Source organism: Podarcis liolepis (genome assembly GCF_965112155.1).
Source record: "Podarcis liolepis genome assembly, chromosome: 13".
NCBI classification, from domain to species: Eukaryota; Metazoa; Chordata; class Lepidosauria; order Squamata; family Lacertidae; genus Podarcis; species Podarcis liolepis.
Window position 1 is genome coordinate 28595176 of NC_139573.1, and position 18818 is coordinate 28613993.

Genomic DNA, 18818 nt, shown 5'->3' on the forward strand with positions numbered 1-18818 from the left:
AAGAGCCAAGGATGTCCACCCCCCACCACCCTGCCTGCCACACTTTTGGAAAGAGAGAGAGAGAAGAAAGGAAAACCTGGTTGAGAGGCTTGCTGGTTTGGTAGCTTAGCCTCCTGTGCTACAGGCAGGAGATGGAAAGAGCCAAGAGCTGGTGACGTGCCTCTGAGATGCAATTGGCTTACTCATTTATGTGTCATTTATTAGCAAAGCTGGTGTGTGGCCAGGGCTCTGTGTGTGTGCGCGAGTGTGTGTGTGTGCGTGCGCCTGGTCTCACTATTTAAGAACTTAGAAATTTTCAGAGTGGGTCCTGTGGTGGAAATGTTTTAGAGCACATTGGAACTTGGGTTGTTTCAATGAGAAACAGGTCTGTTTACACAAACCATTGTTTCACATTAATAACTCCAGTCTCTGTCTTTCCAAAGTAAAAAGCCGCCTTGCATGCTTGTGGTTTTCTGGATCACAAGCACTGGGTCTTTCTAAAAGAACAAGGTTCTACAGCTGTGTACACCCTGTACAGTAGTACCTCGGGTTAAGAACTTAATTCATTCCAGAGGTCCTTCTTAACCTGAAACTGTTCTTAACCTGAAGCACCACTTTAGCTAATGGGGCCTCCTGCTGCCACTGGGCCACCGGAGCACAATTTCTGTTCTCATCCTGAAGCAAAGTTCTTAACCCGGGGTACTATTTCTGGGTTAGCGGAGTCTGTAACCTGAAGTGTATGTAACCTGAAGCGTCTGTAACCTGAAGCGTACGTAACCTGAGGTACCACTGTACCTTTAAAGCACATCAGAAGCACATTTTCCCTCCAAAGAATTCTAGCTTACCCTTCAGGGCGTTACAATTCCCAGCAAACTTTAACCAACTGCAGTGCCAGAATTCTTTGAAGGAAAGAATGTTTCTGCTTTGAATGTGTTTTAAAGGTAACAGTGTGCGCATGCAACCTAGATCTCAGACTTTCGAATAAGTAAAAATGTGAAGGTAGAGTTCAAAGAAGCCTGAGACCTCAGGGGACCTAAATGGCACTAAATGACCTCTGGGGACTTAACTGGCCAGGAAGCAAGATGTGTCTGATCTAAATGATCTTCACCCATGTTTGCAGGAGCTGAGCACTCTGCATTCAGATATGACACTGCACTCCAACCAATTTGGTTTGTGAACAGTGTACCGGCGTAAGACTGGTACAAGGATTTTGTGGCCAAATATAAAGGAGTTCTTCCTGTGCAGTCTCACAATCCTAGTTCCCCAAACCGTGTACCAATGCATCTCACTTGAAATCTAATGTCAAAATGGAAAAGTTGCTGTGCTGACCCAGAAGAAAATGCAGTATCTTTACTAGGCCAGCCCATTTTGTGATATTTTGGTTTGCCTAATCAAAGTGTTGCCATAATGTGGATTTTGGGGTGTTAAAATAGTTACTTTATAACCTAAACACCCATGCCATGCACTTTCACTTAAGTATTTCAGATCTCTTTTCCATTCTATCTCAAGGCAGGTTACATTATACACCCAACCTTATTTTATCCTCAGAACAATCCCTGACAGTGCATGACTTCCCAGAAACCAGCTTGCAAGTCTCAAAGCTGGAACAGGAATTTGAACTTGGACCTTCTGCTTCCGAACACTCTGAACGCTAACTGCCCCGGTGGATTCTCTTGCCTTCCAAAGCTTCATTGCCCAGACCAATCCCCGCATCAAATGTTCTAATCAAAAAGCCCATCCTTTCCACATTCACGCTACAACTCCAACTCCTGGCATTTTTTACTTCCAATATTATGCAGTTAAATAAAAGAACACAAACAACTTAAAACCAAACGGAGTTTGCTACATTTGCATAACACATTCCAGGAACAGAGTTTCTGTCTTGGGTTTGTAAAGAACACCCTGAACATCTTATATCTATTTCACGCAAGATACTAAACTGGCTTTCAGCTGTCTGTGTCATATGGGCCTGCTGTTAAAACAGGGCAGAACGTAGGGGGGAAAGATTACACATTGTCACCAGTGCCATTTTGTCTGTTACAAATATACTTAATTGGAAGCAGATTTAAAGCTGCAATCCTATGCCCCCTTCTATGGGCATAAGCCACACCAAACTCAACAAGGCATATTTCTGAGTAGATATGTCCAGGATGGTGCCATGAGCCTCACATGCAAGAACTGTCAAAGTGAACATTGACTGTTCAGCAGCTCAGAAGAGATGAGGGTGAGTGAGCTCTAATATACACAGGGAGGCATTTTATATTAAGTCACAACACAGGCCACTGAGTTCTGTATTATCTTGTAATGAATAGCAGTGGCTCTCCGGGGTTTCAGTCTTCCCCAACCCTACCTGGAGATGCTGGGGACTGAACCTCGGACCCTTTGCTTGCAAAGCACTTGCTCTGCCAATGAGGTCTATGCCCCCCTCTCAGTACAAATTATACATCTTTTCTGCAACACACACCATATTGTTGCACAGCATGCAAGAATTACATCCTGCCTGCCTACACTCACAGCCTTCTCCCCCTCCACTTCACATGCCAATTGAAACTCATTGATCCTAATTCTTCTTGGAATAGGAGAAAGGATAAGCCCCTATCACTTAAGCCAGACCCTCCAAGTGTCCCTATTTTCCAGGGACGTCCCTGATTTAGAGAAGGCATCCCGGTTTCTGATTTGATCCCTGAATCTCCTGCTTTTCCTTAGGATGTCCCTATTTCCATTGGATAAATGTTGGAGGGTATGGAGTTATCCAACCCCTGAGCCGTCTGAAGGCAATCCTGTATAGGGAATTTTTTTTAATGTTTAATGTTTTGTTATGTTTTTATATATGTTGGAAGCTGCTCAGAGCGCTGGGGCAGCCCAATAAGATGTGTGGGGTATAAATAGTAAAATTATCATTATGGAATGGGCTGTCCCTATTTTCATTGGAGAATTGTTGGAGGGTCTGCTTAAGCACCACCACCTCTGCCTCCCCAAGCACCAGGCATCCTCTTTAGCAAAAAGAGGAGCATCTAGGTCTGGATAGGCTTTTCTGTGGTCTGTCTGTGGGTTGCCAGATATACTGGAGTTTGAGCATTGGAGACAATACAGCCATTTTTACTCTCTTCCAGAGCACATGTCAGAATTAATGAATAATGTCCCTCTGTGTGGTCAAAACCACCAGATAATGAATGAATTAGGAAAAAGAACTGTGATAGGTATATCACTGGGAAGGGGAAACAAAGAGTCTATAACATTTTGTTCCAGGGATCAATAAATCCAAAATTGCCACAATTCCCTGTTGCTCTACTCACAGCTGCTGACGTTGATTCTTTGTCACCACAACAGATATAATAAAAGTGCATTCAAATAACAGGGCAGATTTCCTCTCCGCCCAGCCCATTTTGCCCTGCTAAACTACACATACAAGAAAGGTGATTTCATACACATCTTCCAGCTCTCAAACAGTACCACTTTCAGGGCTGAAACGTTTCAGGAGAGATCCCAAAGTTCTTAAATCTAAGCAGGGGTTGGTAACAGCCTGCCAATCAAATAAGTACAGTTGGAAGAAATATGAACATTAAAAATACATTTGGGACAGACCAGCAGCTAATCCACATCAAAATAAAAAGATCCACTGTACCAACCAGGACGATACATTAGAGCTGTAAGGGGAGATTTGCAGAAGGGCTTTAATATCCCTGCAGGGGACTGGGGCAGGAGGTGGGTTTCCTGGGCAATGGAGTGGGCAGAAGATGGGCTTACTAGGGAATGGAGTATAGAGAATTGGGGGAGGGTGCAATGAGTAGGGGAAGAAGTGCCAGATTAACAGGTTTTCTAGCACAGTGGGATGGAAGACCCCATGAGGGTAGCAGTAAGGTCTATTTTGAGCTCAGAGCCCGAAGGCGGGGTGGGGGCCATGCTAATGGCAGAGTGGATGATGGATGGCAAGGCACAGAAAAGGGGTCTCCCTCCCGAGGCCTGTGAGGGTGAGGGGGTGCAAGTGCTCACCAGAACGGGCCTGGGGTCCTTGTCGCCGGGCGTCTCCATGCTGCCTGGGCCTGGTATTATGTGGACAGAGGTGGCTCTGCCTGATGGCTGGGGGCTCGGGTTACAAACATACTGCAACATTTGCAAACTGCTGGGGTATATTTAGCCCAGGGACTGAACATCCCAGCAGTGGGGGTGGGGGTACAAGGCTATGCCAGGAGTCACTCTGGTTGACTCCTGTATTGGAGCCAATTCTCTGGGTTGGCGAGGGGGTGGGGTGGGGGGGTGTTAGAAAGTAAAAAAGAGCAACACCTTGAGAAGAGCCAGGCATTTTAAGGGAAGCATCTGCAGTATGGGATATTAGGGGTTAGAATGGAAAAGACGCTATCATGTAGCTTATTCTGCTTTGTAAACCCAGCTCTCCCAACAGACCTGACTTGATGGCGGGGAAGAGGGGACCCAACTCATTTTAAAAGTATCAGTTTCAGTTTTATCAGGAGGCTCCAGATTCCCCACCACCACCACCTCTGTAGTCAGTAACTCGCTGTGTAGGTGCACATCAAGAGCTTATCTGCTAAGCTCAGGTTCATACGGGGACACTGCTTTCCAAGTAACGCCAAGGATGCTTCAGATTCTGCACAAATCTAATTGTGCAAGTCAATGAAATGCATGCTGATTATCCTTATTTTGAATGAAGCCATTTAGCTTGCATGCTTTCTTCTGAAGTCCGTGTTCGGGAGGAGGGGTACAAAGGGGGGGTTGCGTAACAAGTAGTATGCTTAATAGGCTACTGCATAAATACAAGGCAATTGGTACTTATTGATAAGGCAGTGTGGGTGGGGGTTGTGCAGGACAGAAGTTTAGTTCCAGGACTGGCCCAAAGGTTTTTGATGCCCTAGGACAGAGGTTTACAACCTTTTTGAGTCCACGGCTCCCTTGACCAACTCCATTCTTTCTGTGGCACCCCGTGGGGCTCAGGAGCCCAGTTATGTCACCCCTTGCCCGCAGAGCTGGCAGCTTCTCACCCCTTTTCGAACACCCTCCCTTGTGGAGGGTTCCCTAAGCCTCGTTTCCTCTCCCCTCTCCTTCGGAGTCCTCATAGAATATAAAAAGAGATGACTGGGATATTATTTTCATTCATAATGCCTGCCACTCCTTATTTTCTCCCCTTCACAACTGCATTTGTGTCCTGGGTGGCTGACTCAGAGCAGAAAGCTTTTGATTGTGTCACCTGGAATGCATCAAGCTTATGAGCTAAAAAGCTGTGTCTGTGCAGCTCGTACAAATGTACAGGCAGAAGATACCTTTCGAAGACATAGGAGGGGTTTGGATGTCACAATAAACCAGGGATGGTGAACCTATGATCCTACAAATGCTGTTGGACTACAGCTGCCACAGTTCCAGACTATTGGCCATGCTTGCTGGGGCTGATAGAAGCTGGAGTCCGACAACATCTTGGAGAGCCACAGATTCCCCATCCTTCTGATAAATCATGATTGCTCCTGATTGGAACAAGCCTAGGTGAGCCTTCAGCTCCTACACAGCAATAAGGAGGAGTTTAGAGGCTCTCATATCTCCATTTTAAAAATTAACTGCAGCTTGATGTTTTATCTAAACCCAAGACATTGGTTTGCTTCAAACTGTTAATTATGAAGCTTACATGTTGCAACTAACCATAGTTAGGATTAGCTACACTAAAGGGTTTGGATGTAACACTAAACTGTGGTTAGCCAAAAACTGAAGTGAAAGCTCTTGAGTGTTTCCTCTCCTGAGAGGCGAATATGGAGCACAGGAGGCTCAAGCTTGTTCCCAATGTGATAAGCAATAGTTTGCTGTGATATCTGAATGTAGCCAAGGCAGATGTATACAGAACTTTGGCGATCAGGCAGTTGCCTAGCTTGTCTCCATAGTTGGGCCATTCCTGAGCAGCTCTATGTAAAGGTAAAGGTACCCCTGCCCGTATGGGCCAGTCGTGTCCGACTCTAGGGTTGTGCACCCATCTCACTTAAGAGGCCAGGGGCCCGCGCTGTCCGGAGACACTTCCGGGTCACGTGGCCAGCGTGACGAAGCTGCTCTGGCAAGCCTGCACCAGCGCAGCACACGGAAACGCCGTTTACCTTCCCGCTATAAAGCGGTACCTATTTATCTACTTGCACTTAAGGGTGCTTTCGAACTGCTAGGTGGGCAGGAGCAGGGACCAAGCAACGGGAGCTCACCCCGCCGCGGGGATTCGAACCGCCGACCATGCGATCGGCAAGCCCTAGGCACTGAGGTTTTACCCACAGCGCCACCCGCGTCCCTGAGCAGCTCTATAACGTACAGCAAATCTATCTAAACATTTTGCCATAAACGTTCCATGATCTAACAAATACAGTCTTCACAAACAGTCTGGTCTGCTTCACTGGGGGTGGAAAATATCGTGTTGATGGAGGATGCAGGTTGTGTATGTAAGGGGTGGGGAGAGGGGTAGCAGAAATCCTATTTATCATGCATAGCCCAAATGGGGTCCCCATTCGTCAGCCTAACCCCACCCAGGTTTTTCTTCATGGATGCAAGCTCTCCTGCCGTTTTTGTGGTACTCTTGATGGTGGCCACTACCTGCAGGGTTTCAAGCACACTTCTGCCACCATGAGGGTCAGAAACTTGTTTGAAACCCAAGAGAATTGGGCTTCTAGAATTCTGACAGAAATTTGATTTTAGAGAATTCTAAAATCAATTTAGATTTTAGAATTGTACAGTCACAAAAATAAAGAGTGCATGTAACTGCTTTTATCTGCCATGGAGAAGCACTTGTTTGTTTCTCCCCAATTCAAGGTCAATTCCTTCTCTGGCAGCCTTAATTTTCCACCTTGATTCAATAACCCTGCTGGGGCTTCACTTGAATACTAAAGAATGAGCAAGGCTTTCCCAGCCACATCTTCTGCATCTTCCCCGCCCTGTCATAAAGATTCTTCCAACATCTAACATACTTAAAAGCTCCAATTTCTTGGCCCTTCCTGGGAAATGGTTGAGTAAGGATTTATTTTATCACTTTTTTATATATATAATAATTTTTATTCATTTTTCCATTATACAAGTTTACCATAACATATTTTAACATAACATATTTTATCACTTTCAAATGTATACATAATGCTTGCATTCAGGTCTCAGAGCTCAGAGCAGCATCTTAGCCTCACCAGAGCCTTCACTGCATGCCAGTGCACCAAGTGGCCGATATATTAATAAAAAACATAAAAATTAAAAACTAAGTAAGAACCTAAGACTGAGAGTTAAGACAATTAACTTGCCCAAAGCCACGTTCATGGAGTGGGGTGGGGTTTTAACTTAGGTTTCCTACAGTCGGTAGCACAGGAGACTCTTCATCTCAGTGTCCTGGGTTCGAGCCCCAAGTTGGGCGAAAGATTCCTGCACTGCAGGGGGTTGGACTAGATGATCCTCAGGGTCCCTTCCAACTCTCCATTATTCTATGTAAAACCAACAATCCTTAGTGTTAGGTAATCATATCAACTCCCTTGCTTCAAGATCATAACACTGGCTGTGTACACACTATATATTTAGAGCACATTCTTTCCTTGCAAAGAATTATGGGCACCATAATTTCTTAAGTGTTCCTGGGAATTGTAACTCTGTGAGGGGTAAACTGCAGTGCCCAGAATTCTTGGCAGGGAAAGGCTTTGAATGTGCATCAGAAGTATTTTATAGTGTATACACAGCCACTGTTTCTGCCCCTTATTCTCCTAGCCACCTTTTCCTCGGTCTTAGAGTAACAAGATATCAGGAGAAAAAGGAGAAGAGAGAGGGTGGCAGCCCCTCGCCTTCATAATTTGGGATGTGGCTTGTCAATTTGTCTTCTTGGCTATGGGCATCAGAAGTCATACACTGCCCTCTTCTGGGCAAAGGTGGGAAACTCATATCCGGAAGGCAGAAGAGGAAGGGCATGAGGAGATAACGGACATTTGGAGTGTTGTTGTTTTTTGCTGTTGTTTGGAGCCCTGTGTTTATAATTCCCCTCCCAACCAGCAGGAGCCCCTGCCTTTCCACTTGTCCCAATTTCCCTCTCAGACGGCGTCCTTGCAGAGTCTCAAAAATAAACCTTTTGCTGTGATTTGTTCCTCCTTCCCTCTCCAAACCCTGTAGCAGCAATGAGAACCACAAAAGGGCTTCGACTGTGGATGGAGGGAACGCTCAGCGTGCAAACGCTTTTAAAAAAGTGCTCTGGTGCTCTGCCGGAGGCCTGCTCAAGGAATCTCCACCATAGCAACGGCCTCCTACGTCATCACTATGGCAACACAAGTTCAGGTCACAGATTCCCCATCCCTCCCTCCCGGCAGCTCTCCTTCGATTCCCCGATTCTTTCTATTCACACATTAGAAAATGGGTGCGGGTGAGGGAACCACAGGGCCTAGGACAGAGAAGGGTGTGTTATAAAGGGGGCAGACTATTAGTCCACACAAGACACAACTTGGCCATGATGATGCTGAAGCAACAGGGCCTTCATAGATTGTTTTGGGTTTGTTTGCTTTTTTAGTCTTTAATTTTTCTATTTAAACAGAACCTCAGTAATATGCAATAGGCAAATTTACCCATGCATCCATATTATCATATTAATACTCCAATTTCAACGAAATAATGCTTTTAACTTAGTTTCTAGAGGCACCAGTGAGACTTTGGTTGCAATCAGAACTTCACTTGCCAAGGCCCAATGAATTCAATAGGATTTACTTCTGAGCTGCAGAATGAGCTTTCACCAGCAACAACCTATTGTGGAAATCTTTTTAAAGAAGATTTCCAGTCCTTGTAACTGTTGTCAAAATATCAAAAGGAAAAAATAAATAAATGGGCAGGGCATGGTGACATCTGCAAAGCCAGAGGGGAGACTCACCAAAACTTGAGCCTGAGTTGTTTCCAGACACAATAGGAATTAGGTCACATTTTGTGGCCAGGACTAGAGCGATGGAAGTGTTGTTTTCAAGATTTAGAAATGTTTTCTGATGTTAACCTGGCCAAAGACTTTAGGATGGGGGGGGGGGCTACGAATGGAATGTAGCTACTGCCCCTACCAGTTCCTGCCCCTGAAGTGCTTCTGTCACCAAACTCTATTCCTCCCTCCATTCTGCCAGTGCTCATCCAAAAAGTTGCATTAAAAAACAACAACTTGGATCTTCAAGGCAGAATAAGTCATGCAAAACATGCAGGTTTGCTGAATTAGAATACTTTTAAAAATACTAGAATTTGTCAAAGTTGTACAGAATTTGAAATTTGTGTGACCATGTGATGTTGAGGACAAACAGCTGTAGCCTTGGCTAAAGTTCATAGCCAGTCCTGAAAAGCAAAAGGAGTGTAGCAACTTTAAAATGCAATTGAAGAACTTAAGCATGGACTCATGGGACAACGGCGTGCTACAACCCTGGTACAGATAAAATTACCAGACAGCAACCATAGAAAAGATTGAGACAAAGACTGTCTCTTTCTAGCATAGACAGAGAGCACAGAGCAGTGATTCCACCTGGCAAGGGGATGGAAATGTACATATCTCACATATCTCACATCAGACGCCTGTTGCCTTTTAAGTAGAAGACCATGGATTCTGATCTGATGCAGTGATTGAACCACAGGGTCCCCATCCGAGGAAACAAGGTTTCTCGCACTTACTTTGTACCCTCTTTCTTACAAATCTACTACACAAGGGCTGAGTTTCTTCCTCACTCAGTTCCAGACACTCAACCAGATGGGGGATTGCTATGGCAACCTCACTGCTTCCCTACGTGAGGGACAAAGAGGTTTCTGTTTGTCCTCAATTTGCAGAGGCAAGAAACTGCAAGAGTGGTCGAAATGAAAACCAACACATTGGGTGGGTTGGAGAGGTGCAGTTCCTGGCACCTTTCACCCAGGTGTCAAATTTGGGGGCCAGGAAGCCAGCTATGAAAACACTGGACATCCAGCAAGTAATAGTTGTAAGGGAACAAAACCTTAGACTCTCACAGATGGGCTTATACCTTACTAATAATCCCTTTGCGTAAACATAAATTGCAATGAAACAAAACACTGCTTAACAGTGATGAGCTGCAGCAGGGGTGGAGAATCTCTTTCAGCCTGAGGGCCGCATTGCCTTCTGGGGGCCACATGCCAATTGGGGGTGCACAGGCAAAGGTGGGCAGAGCAACGGGTGCAAATTTTCCCTTTGTACAGCAGGCTGGTTTCTACACACATTCAGACACCTCTCTGTCTCCTCCATCCACCAGAGCTGGTGAGGGGCGTGGCCTAGGGAGAGGAGATGTGGTCCCAAGGGCCAGACAGAGATGGGGCCTTTGGGTCTGAGGTTCCCCACCCCCGAATTAAAGCCTCAACAGCCAAGTTTAAGGATGAAAGGAAACGGCCTGTCTTTGATCTCAGACTGCCCTTCTGAAAACTTTCCTATGTGGGGTAAAAAGGCACAAGGAACCATCAGATATCAGTGCCAACCCCTTTGTTAGTTGACTGCAGAGGTGGGCAACCTAAGGCCCGGGGGCCGGATGCGGCCCAATCGCCTTCTCAATCCAGCCTGCGGACGGTCCGGGAATTAGCGTGTTTTACATGAGTAGAATGTGTCCTTTTATTTAAAATGCATCTCTGGGTTATTTGTGGGGCATAGAAATTCGTTCATTTCCCCCCCACCCCCAAAATATAGTCTGGCCCACCACATGGTCTGAGGGATGGTGGACTGGCCCCTGCTGAAAAAGGTTGCTGACCCCTGGTTTACTGTATAGCAGAATCTTAGCCTCTAGTCATTTCTTTGCTGCCTTGGCTTCTGTAAGCATTTAGATCCTCCATACGCTGCAGCTGCAGCTTTCTAACAAAGCAGTTTACTCAGAAGTCGGACCCACTGAGTTCAGTGGGAGTTGCTCCTGGGTAAGTGGGTGTAGGATTGTAGTTTGCCTGAGTAACCAAATGCTGCCTTGTTCACAGAGCCCTTTGGGGGCAGGGAGGGACCAAGTGGATCTATGGCATCTAAGTTAGAGAGCACATTTTTCATTCTCAGGCATAGTTCTTCCCAGTGCCTTTTTTCCTAGAAAAATAGGTGCCAGTACGCACCATGAAGTTGTTACAATAAGTGCCACACTTTTTAACAACAACAGAAGAGGTGCCAGTAGTGCATACACTTGAGTATCCCCTGAAAAAGAGCACTGCTTCTTCCTATTTAACTGGTTATTGTACATGGGGGGAAATGTGGATTTGCTGCCACCCACAAATGGAAATACATTCCTCATTGCCCAGAGCAAAATATTTTGAGAGGAGGAAGGTGCCAAGAGAGTTCGAGAGAATTCCTAATTCTGCATCAATGACATTTAAAAGTAAGTGTTCAGAATAAACGTTGTCTAATAATGTAAGTTGGCTTTTTCATAATTGCATGAGCTATTGCGCCAATCCACTGGTCGTATTAGCATTTCCTTTGGCAATGGATGAGGAACAGGAAGGCAAGGGAAGCAGGGAGGTGTAGCAAGGGAAAAGAGAGAAAGAGCCTGTGAGCTGTGGAAAGTGACTAGGCATGTGCTTGGGAAGGAATCTCTTCACCCCTGACTCCCATCCCCTTAATCCTGAAAGCTCTCTCCAAACTCCCCATTCAGTTTCTCATCCTTGAGTTACGCCTTTGCAGCAGGTGGGAGAAATAGCAAACTTGCAATGAAAACGCTGCCCACTGGAGGGAGATTCTCAAAGTCAGAGAAATCACAGCAGGGCACATTGAAATTAATGTGTGCTGTTCTTTCAAATGCCATGTACTAATAAGCAGCAACCAGCATGTGAGAGATGTGAATTCCCTCAGTTATAAACTTCACCTTTCGCCCCTGCAGCCCTTCAATTCCCACCCCCTCCCTCTGCTTGAGCTTACCTGCCTGACGAAACTGTTTGAAGTCGTGTCAGATGAGGTGCTGCCATCGGAGCGTTTGAAGCGATTCTTCCTTTTGCTATATTTCCCCTAGGAGGTTAAAGAGGATGCAAAGATCAGAGAGTGTGCAAAGGTGGTAGGAATAAATGCAAGCGCAGACCTAGGTAAGAGTATGCAACTCACTGCTAAACCAAAGCTACAAAACAAAACAAAAACAAACCTAGTTTTGCATTGTTCTCCTTGGCTTGCTCCCCCAATACCATATTGTTGGACCCCAACTCCCATTGGCCCCAATTAACATGGTCAATGAACAGGGATGATGGGTGCTGTAGCACAACAACATCTGGAGGGCCAGAGGTTTACCAGACCTGAGCGAAACAGTATCTTGATCTTCTCAAGGAAGGCAAAAACACTGGACAACAAATAGGTAAAATACATTCAGTACCAGAAGTCTGCTACGTGCTGAAAGCAACAGACACAGCTTTCCTGCTTGGAGTTTATATCTATGTAAGATGGGCATATAGAGAATAGTGTCTGACGAAGGTAAAGGGAGAGTGGGGGTGGATGAGATTAGCCAATAAATCCACACATCACAGGACTGTCCCAGCATAGACCAAAATGATTATAAATCATGATGAGCTCTAATTATTTTGATACTGAAATCAGAATCCTCTCCATCCTCACACAGGGGCAGCTGGTCATCAGCCACAGTAATCAGAGAGGATCTTCTGCAACATGCATAAGGAGGCAATTACATTTACCTGAGTACCAGGCCTTGGCAGTTGTCAAAACAAGACTGAGTAGGGTTTTCAGACTCTGTTCCACTTATGTATATCATTATGTTTTTATTTGCTACTTCTCTCCCACACATACTCATTTTCTCTCATATATCCTTGTGCCTAAACCTAATCAGAGTGTGGGTGCCTGTGAGGAGATGGAAAAAACAGGGCCTCTCTCTCTCTCTCTCTCTCTCTCTCTCTCTCTCACACACACACACACACACACACACACACACACACCACTCGACCCTGCATGGCACGGCCATAAAACCATCTGACACATCCATCTGCTCTTCAGAGTCCTGGATGGTCTTGCCGCCCACCCACAGCATCATAGGCCAGACACCAATTATCAGAGCACAGGGAGATGGTAGTGGAAGGCTATCCAAACACTAATTACCTTGCAAAGCATATTAGCAAGCATAACGGGAAGCCACACCTCACACAAGGCCCTGGATCAAAACAATCAAAAACTGCTTCAAAGCTGCAAAAGGAAAGGAACTCCGCACGCAAGCGTACATGCAAAAGATGACCTTCCTTTTAGTCTGCAGTAACTTAAGAGACAAGGGACATGGGTGGCGCTGTGGGTTAAACCACAGAGCCTAGGACTTGCTGCTCAGAAGGTCGGCGGTTCAAATCCCCGCGACGGGGTGAGCTCCCATTGCTCGGTCCCTGCTCCTGCCAACCTAGCAGTTCGAAAGCACGCCAAAGTGCAAGTAGATAACTAGGTACCGCTCCGGCGGGAAGGTAAATGGCATTTCCGTGCGCTAATCTGGTTCGCCGGAAGCGGCTTAGTCATGCTGGCCACATGACCCAGTAGCTGTACGCTGGCTCCCTCAGCCAGTAAAGCGAGATGAGCGCCGCAACCCCAGAGTCAGTCATGACTGGACCTAAATGGTCAGGGGTCCCTTTACCTTTACCTAACTTAAGAGACACTGATTCTGTACTCACATTTCACTAATGCAGATTAGGATCACCACTCCAAAACTCCACACAAACATGCCCAGAGTTATATATGCAACTGATACATTGCTAAGGAGTAGCTCAGCTGGGATATGTTTTGTGCTCAAACCTGCTACAGGCACAGAAGGGTTAAAAAGGAATGCCAGAATATTCATTTCCACTTAATGGGAGGGGCAACTGAGTACAGCACTGCCAAATTCATGAGCTGTGTATGGGTCACGTCAGACACAAGGACTCTGCAACTCGGATCCAATGCTAAGGATGCCAGAAGTTGGCCTAAGGATGGCCATGTTGGCTGGGGGTAATGGGAGTTGTAGTCAAAAACATCTGGATGGTACCAGGTTGGTGAAGGCTGTTGAAAGCAATAGATCAGTGCTCTATAGACCAGGCCCTGAGATAGGAAATGGAGGGCTTGTTGGTGTTGCCCAATTGGCACTGTTCCATAACATTCTTGGTTGCAGCTCCCCATTCGTGGAATGCCCTCTCTGGTGAGGTGCAGCTCCTTAATTTTCAGCAAGAACTCAAAAATATTGATGGCTGAAACATAATGCAGGGACTTTATGGCTGAAAGACACTGCCCCTGGCAACCTTAACATTATTAGCTGGGTGAGAGGGATGTTTTACACGTTTTTAGATTTTTTTAAAAAAAAAATTGTTGAACCAGGCTTCCTCAAACTTAGCCCTCCAGATGTTTTTGGCCTACAACTCCCATGATCCCTAGCTAGCAGGACTAGTGGTCAGGGATGATGGGAACTGTAGTCTCAAAACATCTGGGGGGCCGAGTTTGAGGAAGCCTGTTTTGGACCATACAAGGTTTGTTGTAGTGCTGTGGAACCTGGGGGCCTCCAAGTGTAGTTGGCCTCCAGTTCCCAACAGCCCCAGATAGCATAGTCAATGGTTAGGGATGATGGGAGCTCCAGCCAAGGAACACCAGGAGATCACAGGCTTCCCTACCCAGTTGTACGAACTGCTGGGATGATTGTGAGACATTCTTGGAGAATTTAGAGAAAGCCCCTGATCAGTTGTTATAATATTGCAGGCCGTAGGACATTTCCTCCACATATGAGGCCGGAAAGGATGGAGAGAACTAAGCGCAGTTTTCAGTGGGAGAGAGCAGGAAGATAACTTGGGAAGACCAGCAAAAGAACAGGAGCAGGGCGGTAAGTGTAGGACTCAAAGCAAAAAGAGAAAGGGAGGAAGGATCTCTCTCCTGCATCCTCGGGTGTGTTAAGTATCAGGCAGCCTCTTGCCATATTCCCCACAGTTCTGCTTCCTTCCCTGCCCAGTTCATCACCCTCTGCTGGTCACGGCAGCGTTTCCCTCTCTCTCTTTATATAGAAAACAAGCATCACTAGGTTCCTTTTTTGGAGAGGGGGGAAATAAATGTACCGGCTTCATGCTTCCACCTGCTTCTAAGAATCACAGCTCCGCCCCATGCCTTTTTTTTTGCAGAGGGACAGTCCCCAGAAAAATCCAGACCCTTCTCTCTAGGGTGTGTAGAGAGAGGGAGCATGGGGGGGGGGGGAGGCTAGAATGAACCAGACACTTCCCAAGTATGTCTCAGGGAGAGGGAGAGGGACAGCTGGCAGAGGAGAAGGCAGTTGTTACCAGGCCCCCGCAGACATGGTTCTCGTAGTTCTAAGGCCAGGCAGGGCAAGGCAAGGAGGCAGAGACCGGAGGGCTGGGTATTTTTAGGCCTTTCCTCCCCACTTGTTCTAATTAAGGCATGTGCGTCATTCATAGCTGCAGAGAGCAGTCGGGATCCACCACCTGGGGGGTGGGGGTGGGACCACAGAGAGGGACAAAAGGAGGAAAAGGGGTAAACTCACTCATGACATTCCACACACCAAGAGAGTGGGTGGAGCACTACTCTCTGCGAATTTCAGATGAAATGGGGGAATTGCTGGTGCTGGGAGGCTATATGTTTAAGGTTCAGGTGGGGGTGGGGGTATTGCTGCTGCACGGAGCTAGACCGAACTACTTAAGGACCACATATTTCACCATCACATCAATAAGAGCAAACATGCACTCTAATGTAGAGGTGGCCAACTTCAGGTGTTGTTTGGAGCACAGCTGCCATCAGCCCCAGCCAACGTGGCCCACGGTCAGGGATGATAAGAGTTGTCGTTCAACAGCATCTAGAGGGCACAGTTTTGGCTAAGGTGGCCTTATATTGGGTTCTGTCACCAGAAGCCTTTGCTTGATACTCCCATCAAAACAGGACAAAGGTATCAAGCTACTACTCTCTTATTCATCATTCATCTTGGGGTATATGTCCTCTGAGGTCTTCCTTCAAGCTGGTATTTCTCACACTCCCTTGAAGCTCATAAATAGTCATTAGAACCTGGAATCTTTAAAACACCATCATCACCACCACTGGATCCTGCTGTCTTTTTCTGTACTTGGTTGTCTGTACCTGTTTTATATTCCAACCTCCCTACATGTACCAAGCTTACTTTGATAGCTATGTTTTGTTCTTTTTCTTTTGTAAGCATACTTGAATAAAATTAGGAAAAATATAAAATGAAAGAAAAAGAATCCAGAATCTCCCATTTCTTAGATCTCACAAACAGGACCAGGTAGGTACATTTGCTTAGTACATTCTGCCACTGAGATCCACTTACTCTGTTATCATCCACCCAACCCACAAAGAGAGAGGGAGGCTGGACATTTTGGCCTCTCATATTATCTAAAACTGACCTGCTGTCCAATCTGAGTTGTTGTCTCCCAGTACCTACATTTGCTCACTAGAGTCAAATACATTAGTACCCCTTCCCTAAAATGAATCAAACAAGGTCTTGGCAACCTCCTTACATGCTCCATCAGAACCACAGGTTCACACTAACCCTTGTTTCCCTGGGCCAATCCTCTACCCCTAGGACAAGAGTGGGGCAGCAGGCAATGGTGGACTTGCTAGGGAAGCACTGCCAGTTTTCAATGGACCACTTGCGGCAGGAGTGGGGAATCTATGGCCTTTCAGATATTGCTGGACTGCAACCATCACCCCTGACTACAGACCAGGTTAGCTGGGGCTGATGGGAGTTCAACAACATCTGGTGGGCTACAGGTTCCTTACTGCTTGCTGGGATTCTTGGAGAGAATGATGAACTGAGCAAACCTCAACCTGAGCCATTGAGGCGCTTCTTATGTGCTTCAGGAAGAGTGCGTACAAAAGATAACAACTATGATGAACAAGAGAAGCAGCGAGACAGCCATCTTGCACTTTGAGATAATGGAACAGGGACGTTTGAGTTAGAGGTTACAATCAATCCAGCAGTGTAAAAACAAGCCCTTATTCTGTGTGAGTTTATGTCGCAAACCCACCTAGGGGGCCATTATAATAAAATACAGTAAATAAACAAGGACACACTACCCAGAGCACTTAGTGCAGTGTTGCTATGCCTGAACTGTTAAAAAAGGGCTGAGTATGCATTTTTGCTATATACATTTGAGCACACAGCAGCAGACGACAGGAATTCTAGATAAAACAGAAATAGCTAGACCATACAAGATTGATGTTGGCTTATCTTCACCCTAGAATTTTCCTACCCCATAAAGAAGACTGATACCACCTCCGCAGTCCCTTCTGAAACTTGTTGATAGATCCACCAGGGTCCTATTGGCTGTAGAAGCTGCTGGGAGATACAGAGGTGGGGGAGAAGCTCTGGGTGGTCTTGTGTGTTTAGTGCCAAGTTTCCTCAAGAGATTTGTATACTTCCAAACCAACCCATGGAGATTCCATGAGCACCTTCTCCATGTGCAGCTGTGTGTGCCACCCAAATACCTCAAACCATTACTCCTCTTTTTCCAGATGAGAGGAATCTGAGTCATGGGAGATGAGGCTGGAAGTCAGTGGCAGAGAGCAGGAACAAGTGGTCTTCATCTCCCAATGTTTTAACCCAGCCTTTGCTAAGCTGGTGTTCTCCAGGCGTTTTGGACTACATCCAAGTTGTAGTCCAAAACATCTGGAGAGTACCAAGCCGGCGAAGGCTGCTTTAGCCACTAGACCCTCATCTGAAACAGGAACAGATCTCAAGGGCTATGGTGCTTAACATATCTGGTGCAATCCCTTTCTTCATTTGATGCAGCCCCCTTCTAGACCCAGTACAGGCCACAGCCAGAAGATCCTTTGGTCTGGCTTTCTGCAAAATGTTTGCGTGTTTGGATGGATGGACGTGCATTGGTTTAATCTCATCTGCTTGCATGGAAAGGCACGGCAGGGACAGCATGAAAAGCAATGCATTTTTTTCCACCAAGTGGGTGCCCTTGGCGTCTGGGAGCCGATCCCGTAATGGAAGAGGCAAGGGAGCGGCTATAACTGATCCCAAGCGGGAGGAGAAGGGCTGTGCAAGGTACATTCCTGGTGCGCCTCTATGTAGCTAGGCAAGCTTCTAAAAAACCACCGCCACCCTCAAATATGCCATTCTCTCCCTCCAACTCCATGACTCACATCTCTCTCCTTTTGGCTCAACGCCCCCCCCCCGGTGCCTGTGTGTCCAGGATCAAAGTCAGGATCCAGGAAAACATAAAAGCTACCCTCTCCCTGCCTCGACGACACCACCCCCCTCAATAACACGCGGGGCGGTGGTGGTGAGAAACGGGTGAAAGCCAGGACTGAGGGTGGATCAGCCCATGTCTGGGAAGGATGCCTGGCTGTCGCTTGCGATTAAAGGTTTCTCACGTTCTCTATTTGGTCTCCTTCCCTCTCCTCCTTCCGATTTCCTCCCCGCGCCAAGATCTCCACCCGTCCAAAGTTCCCCACGCCCTAACGCCAGGAGTCCTCCGCCCAGCGGGCTGGCAGGAGAAGGCAACGGATCGGGCTGCGCCGCTACTCACCTGGAGGCCTGGGTTGTCCAAGACCTCCATCTGGATGTCTTGGCTGGAGCTGTAAGGTGTGCGTGACATGCCGCCGTCCTGCACCATGGAGATGTCCGTGCGCCCTCGGCTGCGCTCACGCCGGACTCATGGTGGAAGCCGGAGGTGGCTGGGCGCGCCTTTCGCCTGCCAAGAAAGCCAGCCTCTTCCTCCTCCTCCTCCTCCTCCTGCCGCCACCCACCCCCACCCGCTAAGCCCGTAGCCTCGGCATGGCCCCTCCTGGTCCGAGACGCGGCGAGGAGCGAGCAGGCACCCTCCGCCGGCCGCCCTGATGGATGAGCGCAGCGTTCCAATCAGAGGGCATCGCCGACGGACGGCTTCCTGGCAACTGGCGAGGGCTGGCTGGCTGGCTGCTGCCTCCCGCTCCCCCGGGGGAAGAAAGG

At 47.0% G+C, this 18818-nt stretch overlaps 1 protein-coding gene across 6 annotated transcripts in view; it reads right to left on the minus strand.

Annotated features, from left to right (window-relative positions):
• CACNB1 (calcium voltage-gated channel auxiliary subunit beta 1) overlaps window positions 1–18818 on the minus strand; it is a 53530-nt gene extending 34712 nt beyond the window's left edge. For 2 of the 6 annotated variants that reach the window (XM_083472211.1, XM_083472212.1), the window contains exons 1-2: window positions 18397–18765; window positions 11822–11908 (exon numbers count right to left, since the gene is read on the minus strand). In XM_083472211.1, the coding sequence (XP_083328337.1) occupies window positions 11822–11908; window positions 18397–18483 (174 nt within the window). In that variant the 5' untranslated portion in view covers window positions 18484–18765. Of the gene's footprint in view, window positions 1–3972; window positions 4082–11821; window positions 11909–17109; window positions 17407–18396 lie in introns of those variants that run through there. The other 4 variants (XM_083472208.1, XM_083472207.1, XM_083472209.1 and 1 more) reach the window with 3 other exon arrangements.